This window comes from Nanorana parkeri, unplaced genomic scaffold, assembly GCF_000935625.1.
Source record: "Nanorana parkeri isolate BGI_ZX_2015 unplaced genomic scaffold, ASM93562v1 scaffold609, whole genome shotgun sequence".
Taxonomy (NCBI): Eukaryota; Metazoa; Chordata; class Amphibia; order Anura; family Dicroglossidae; genus Nanorana; species Nanorana parkeri.
Genome location: NW_017306877.1, coordinates 239,753 through 247,108, shown reverse-complemented (window position 1 = coordinate 247,108; position 7,356 = coordinate 239,753). Strand labels below are relative to the sequence as shown.

Genomic DNA, 7,356 nt, shown 5'->3' with positions numbered 1-7,356 from the left:
TTTACCCGACGTGACCCCGTCTTTTATATTTTACCAAAAAATTTGGTAATAATAAATGTTTTATCATTTAATATAGGGGAAACTGTTTTTTTTTTTTTTTTAAATTGTCATTTTTCCTTAATATTAGTAAAAAATAAAAACCCCCAGTGGTGAATAAATACCACCAAAAGAAAGCTCTATCTGGCCCAAAAAAAGGGTATAAAATTTATTTCAGTACAGCGCTGCATGACGGAATAAATGTCAGTCAAAGTACCGCAGCGCTGAATACTGAAAAATGGCCTGGATGGGAAGGGGGTTTAACACCGCGGATGTCAACTGGTTAAGCTACTGATTGCCCCCTGCCCTGACCCTTGCCTGGAATACGGATTATGCTACTAACTGCCGCCAGCCCTGAACCTTACTTGGGATTACACTCTGCCTTGACCACTGTAAGCTTGGCATCCAGTCTCTAGTCTGGATCGCTCCTTTATACTATATCTGCCTTGAAGCATTCCGCATCTTGAAGCCAACTCTCACTCTGAGAGCATCCCAGTTTTATGAATATAGAAACACTTCTCAAGTCCCTGGGGCATCCAAGTACTGGTAGGAATACTAGCCTTAAGGGAAAGACGGCTGCTATAGGTGAAACCACGCAAAAGGCTGGCCAATCAGGAAGCCGGGCAGCGAGTCATTACATAGCGCCCAGGTTCCTGATCGGCCTGGCCACAAATGATGAGGGAGCATGGAGCCGGCTTCCCGGCCAATCAGGAACCCAAGGCAGAGTGTAACGACTCGCTGCCCGGCTTCCTGATACCGGAAGTATCGGGCTAGGTATGGAGCATTTGGGCGAGTACAAGTTCTCGCCCAAATACTCGGCCGATACCGATACTAGCATCGGTATATCCCTAGCAGTAACATTTAATGTTTATAAGATTCTTCAACCTGTTGGACTCGATTAAAGTCTATAGGAAGTTACTTTGTGGGGAGTGCCAAGATATCCAATCAGAGGCTGTAAACACAGCAGGAGGTCGCCATTGTCTGCAAAAGGTAAAATGCATAGAAACCTGCCCTACCTCCCCTTACACATGGGGTAAGTATAAGAACTGGCATTCCTCCCGAAGGTATAACACCAGCTCATACATGTGCCCTAGAATGCATCCAACAAAAGAACTATTGGGGAAAAGTACCGTTTTCAGCTTCAGGTTGTCAGCGGAGGACTCATTAAATGAGGTTCCCTTCAGGAAGTGAGAGCCAATCTGAACCGGCACGGTCGGGAGCTCGCACTGGATTGGCTGCGGTGGCGTCTGCCTTCTTCCTGCTTGTTGTGCCTCTGCATCGCTACAGCAGCCCTGGGGGGGGAGAAAAAGGAAGCCGATTCCATAAACATTCTATAGGGACATCAGCATCACCTTGAGATCATATCCTTAAGCCTGTAACCAAGAGCGGATTATGAAGATCCCTCTGACTGACTACCATACATTGACCTCATTTTCACCTGTGGCATCTACAATGAGATTAAGGGAGGGGAGCTCTTTCTATAGGACTAGTTAAAGAAAAATGACACGGCTCCTCTAAATAGGTTCACTAGATAGGAGATGAAGACTTCAGGTGGTACGGTACTAGGGTGGCCTTGAGTTGAAATCCGAGGCAAAGCAGTAAAGCTTCTACTCCTACCAATTAAAATGGATACATCTTGCTTGTTATGTGGGAACTGTAGACACCAGGAAATGTTGTATCTGCCGGGACATTGGTAACTGATGTCTGTAGACCGACCTCCATACAATCACGCAAACATGACAACTCCCAGCAAAAGGTATACTGAGTGCTGACATAGAATGTACAGACTTTAAGTGAGCCGGTGCTTTGCACACACAGGCAAATGAACAGGTTCGCTTCAATACAGCCCCCCCCCCAGCAGCACATGCATACCCTTCCTACAATCCCCCACAGCTCCAATAAGCCAGCAGGAGTGAAGGAAAGTCCTGTGTAAGAATTTACACAAGGGTGTAGACTCTGACTGGCACAGCATTTCACATGGAGGAAGTCACATGATCCTCACCAACGGGATGCGCCAGGTATTTCCTTCAGGGCCTATTCAGTCCTTGGCGTCCTGTGCGTTGCAGTAACGCATATACGTGCATTAAGGCAGGCCATTGAAATTAATGAGCTGGCAGCACACCAAAAGTCAAAGAAAACAAACAAGCGCCATTTGTGCCACGAAAACGCACTATGGGTTTTGGTGCCCTGCAATGCATATGCACTGGAGCGGGGTTGCTTTAATGCATCGGAGTGCCACTGGAAATGAACCGTAGCATGCAATAACATGCGTCACCACAATGTGCTGCAGCGGAAACATGTGTTTTAGCCTTTATTGCTACAGTGGGAGCCCAGCCTTCGCTCTCGGTGCTTAAAGGTAAAGTACATACCAGAGAGGTGTGGGGGGATAACTGCACCAAATAAGGTAACTGCTAATATAAAATAGAACAGGGGTAGTCAGAGTCTTCCCCTCCCTCGAACTCCAGACCTTAGACCAGTGCCTTCAGCCTCACTCCCCCTCCACTTCAGCTCTCCAAGGTCCAGTGAGTTATGTTCTATACAGTGTATAGAATGTGAGGATGCCAAGGGACATTGCATCACTGGAGCTGGGTCAGGCTGCAGGGATTGGTCTACCAGCCAGCCAGGATCGTGGTTCGGGTGACTATAACTGTTATTTTAGCTTCCTAGACAAAGCAAGTATTTAACCCTTACAGTGCGGGTGTAGGTTAAAGGAGAACTATGAGGGGAGTGCTTTTCACTCACCTCATAGTTCTAGCCGACCTGTGACAATGAGACTGTCACAGGTCGGCTCAGTAGATCAGGAGGTGAGCGAACACATACCGGCGTTCGCTCACTTCTCGATACTGTCACGGCTCTCTGCCGTGACAGGGGAGGGGCTGGATTACCCCCTCCCCGCTCTAAGTGCTGACTGGCGGAACGGACGGGGGAGGGGGCGGGTACAGCTGGTTCTGCCTATAGATAGGCAGAGCCAGCTGTCACTCACGCAGCTGGGCGGATCCCGGCATAATTGTCGGGATCCGCTTCAGCGTCTCAGTATACCGCGAGCAGCAGCTCCCTATATACTGAGCCTAGGGTGACGGGAGGGCACTAGTTTGTGTCCTCCCGTTACCCTAAGAAAAACTATGGGGAAAAGCCTTAACCCCATAGTTCTCCTTTAAGATTTGATTTGCCCGGAGTTCTTCTTTAAATTGCAGGTGTTTTACATGCATCTCCTAAATACCTTTCATTGTACAGAAATCTGCAGTTTTACCTTCAGACAATCCTCAATTGCCTTGGGTTTGAGTTGGAACCCGGCCTTCATTGCATATTCACAGTGACCCAAACTTTCCAGCGCTATTTTGTACGCCTAAAAGAAAAGAATGAAACGATGACACAAGTTTTTTTTTTAAATAGAAATATACAGAACATGGAGAATCATGTCTGCAGGGTAAATAATATCACAAATGACTAAAATGTCATATATTGCAGCTTAACAGTCCCTAGGTGTGGTGGCTGCATTAGTTTTCTTTTCTCAGAACCATTTATGCAAGTATAAAAAAAACGCTGCCAGAAACCCGGTGTCCTTATAACTCCCTGTGGACGGACCTGAAGTCTCAAACAATGTTTTCCCAGCAATTGTCTGTGACCTGCACATCATCATCTCCTCCTTGTGGTATGGAGATGAGTGGGTGGTATAGAGATGGGTGGGTGGTATAGAGATGGGTGGATAGGTAGGTGGGTGGTATGGAGATGGGTGGGATGGCGGAGGGTAGGTGGGCGTTATGGTGATGTGTGGGTGGTGTGGGGGACAGGGGGTTTGCAGTCCAAAATCAGGAGCACAGCCTAAGGCAGGGATTGGCAACTCCGGCCCTCCAGCTGTTGTGCAACTACAAGTCCCATGAGGCATTGCAAAACTGACAGTTATAGCCATGACTCCCAGAGGTATGCTGGGATTTCTAGCTAAAGCACAGCTGGAGGGCCGGAGTTACCAAACCCTGGCCTAAGGGTGACAACCCTGCTTCTTCATGATGAAATGGGGAGTAGTTTGACCCTCAGAACACGTTGGCAGTTTTAGGTCATCATACTATGAACTATAAAAGCCATTCAGACTCTCTTCGGCCTCGTTCACACTGCTGAGAGCCGGCCTGTACAGATCCATGCGGCGTGCACGGCCGCTCCCAGGAAGGACAGGTGCTGCATGTGATTGCACGCAGCAGCCTGTTCTTCTCTATGGGAGTACGCGCCCGTACGCTCACCCGAACTGTGGATCCTGTCTGTGTCTGAGCACGCACGTGCAGCTCGGGTGAGCGTAGGGCCGCGTACTCCCATAGAGAAGTACAGGCTGCTGCGTGCAATCACAGGCAGCACCTGTCCTACCCGGGAGCTGCCTGATACGGCTGTGCATGCCGCACAGATCTGTATGGGCCGACTCCAAGCTGTGTGAATGGGACCTTACCATTTGCTTGGCCTGTACTTTAATTTTTTCATGTCGGAGGCAGTAAATGGATAACGCAAGTTGATAAATAATGTAGATCTTTGTGCTGATGACCAAAGTAAAAAGTGTGCAACTATAAAGCCAAATGCATGATGTCAGGATTATACGCATGCTGGGAAAGACTTGCAGGTAGACCGCGTCAGGGTGCTTTTGGTGACCGGAGTCCCCCTGCAGGCACTCGGCGGTTACCATCCATCCCCCTTTGTCATACAGACGTTCACCCACCACCATGCGAGTGCTTATGGAGGGCTGACCTGTAAGGTACTGTCGATCTTCATGTTCAGATCCTTGAGGTGATGATCTGGGATGGCCAGACTCTGAGAACAGAAGAGCTGCTGGACCTCTAACCCCGCCAGGCAGCCATCGCATCCTCTCTCCCGCAGGCGGCTGGTGGCCTATAAAGGGAAATGGCAAAAAAGCGGTTACATTATTGCAAAGCACAGATTCAGATCGACCTATGCACGGGACACGGGTCAGCGGCCGGGGTATCTATATCTTCACCCAATGCTAGCTGCTTTGCACAGTGCAGTGTTAGGACCTCTGGGTTGGTGTTTACTACAGTCTGTGCCTGCGCCCTGCACATCCAAGGCAATAAAAACCCAACAGAAGTCCTAACACTTGCCAACTATAAAATTATTACGTCATTATACAGGATTTATAGAGCGCCAACAGTTTGCGCAGCGCTTTACAATATAAGGAAGACATTACAATCACAATACAATTCAAGACAAGATGGTAAGGAGGGCCCTGCCCCTGAGGGCTTACAATCTAAAATGGAGGGGGAAGTGATACATGAGGAGGTAGCTGTGTGGGAATGAATTGTTTGAGAACGTGATGGTTGAGTGGTCAGGTTGAGGTGGGATCGGCTTCCCTGAAGAGATGAGTCTTAAGGGATCGCCTAAAGGCTGACAGAGTAGGAGATCGCCAGACAGGTTGGGGTAAAGAGTTCCAGAGGATGGGAGAGTCTCTAGAGAAGTCCTGGAGGTGACCAAGGGTGGAGTTGAGCTAGAGAGCAGGAGGTCTTTGGAAGAGCAGAAGGGACGGTTATGGTGATATTTTGAGATATATCCAGGGGGCAGAGCTGTGGAATAGCTTTGTAAGTGGTTAATATTTTAAATGTTATCCTTTGGGTGATGGAAGCCAGTGGAGGGATTGGCAGAGGGGGGCTGGAGATGGAAGCCAGTGGAGGGATTGGCAGAGGGGGGCTGGAGATGGAAGCCAGTGGAGGGACTGGTAGAGAGGGGAAGGAGATGGAAGCCAGTGGAGGGAATGGCACAGGGGGGCAGGGGAGGAATTGGTAGAGGGGGGCAGAGAATGCAAGTCAGTGGAGGGATTGGCAGAGAGGGGCAGGGGAGGAATTGGTAGAGGGGGGCAGAGAATGCAAGCCAGTGGAGGGATTGGCAGAGAAGGGCAGGGGAGGAATTGGTAGAGGGGGGCAGAGAATGCAAGTCAGTGGAGGGACTGGCAGAGGGGGGCTGGGGATGGAAGCCAGTGGAGGGATTGGTAACGGCAGGCATCTTGGCATAGGAGGACGGAGGGACGGTCATCTTATCAGTCACAATGGTAAATTTGGGGGAGAATGAGGGAAATATCAGGAGCTCAGTTTTCGGAATGTTGAGTTGTAAGAAATGTTGCGACACATAAATCTGCTACAAATGTATCTAGAATAGAACAATGGTGAAGGATCGGCCTATTATATGATGCGAGGTCACCGGGCTGGCGCTCATACACCCGGCTCAGCACTCCGTAATTTTCAGATTTGTGTCCATTTAAGGATCCGAAGGAAAAAAAAAAAACTCGTATGAAAGAAGAATGACGAACATCCAGAACACATCAGCCATCTTATTATGGCAACTTTGCATCCTGATTTGCCATTCAGTACGAGGAGGGTCATGTGACCAGTGAATAAGCTGCACTACAAAGGCGTTCTTTGTCCCAGGCATGCGAGCGCAAGTCCCGTCATAAAGAATGCCGGAACTGACGGATCGGACGCCCATACCAGCACCATCCCCGCGTGCACGGCCCGCTGCGGCAGACTCCGCAAAGCTTTGTTTGGGCTGCCGAGGCGGAATCGCGTTTCACCCAGCAGCAGACAAGTCGCTTTTCTTGCTTTTTCTTCTCCCCCTCAGAGCGTTCAATGTTACGAAATTCAACAATGCAAAAGCAGCGTCCGGAACGGGACTGATACGTTTCGGAGTCGTGAAGCGGATTGCGGTCGGCATCACTGCAAGGGATATCCAAGGCCTGGGTCCGGCCTGGGTCCAGCCTGGGGCCTAGAAAGGTGGCAGCTTCAAGCAGAGGTTTCCAACACTGGTGTTCAGTTTAGTGACAGACTTCCCTTAAAATGAACCCGTCAGCTGCCTGATAGTAACCTGTGTTAGACAGAACACACTACTCCAGGGGTTAGGCAACCTTGGCACTCCGACTGCAAATCCCATCATCAGAGTCTTGCAATGCCCCGTGGGATTTGTAGTTCCCAAACCGAAGGAGTTCCGAGGTTGCAGTATTCATTGCCGTGCGTCATGCTTTGCGATGCGTTTTCAGAGGTGTGTGGATGCAAAATAGAAAGGAGTAATGACTGGGATGGGAAACTGCAATGCAGCTATGCCAACCGTCTTCTGCACACCCTGCAGCACATCGCTCCCGTGGGCCCCACTGACATAGAAGCACCGCGCATTATACAGGCAGAGCAAGGCACGGCGTGGAATCGGGTCAGGTATGAACAAGCCCGCAGGGGAAACAAAGTGCAACGTCTGCCCGAGGAAACATGTCACCTGACCTGACGCAGAGAGGAGCATGCAGAAATAGACACAAATTAATGCAGGATCTTGATCAATGCCGCCCCC

General features: G+C 49.6%; 1 protein-coding gene across 1 annotated transcript in view; it reads right to left on the bottom strand.

The window, feature by feature from the left end:
• Positions 1 to 7,356, bottom strand: part of KIAA0355 (KIAA0355 ortholog) — a 51,804-nt gene that overhangs the window by 21,388 nt on the left and 23,060 nt on the right. Inside the window, exons 3-5 of the mRNA XM_018562892.1 lie at positions 4,765 to 4,905; positions 3,287 to 3,382; positions 1,167 to 1,328 (exon numbers count right to left, since the gene is read on the bottom strand). Of these exons, the coding sequence (XP_018418394.1) occupies positions 1,167 to 1,328; positions 3,287 to 3,382; positions 4,765 to 4,905 (399 nt within the window). The remainder of the gene's footprint in view (positions 1 to 1,166; positions 1,329 to 3,286; positions 3,383 to 4,764; positions 4,906 to 7,356) is intronic.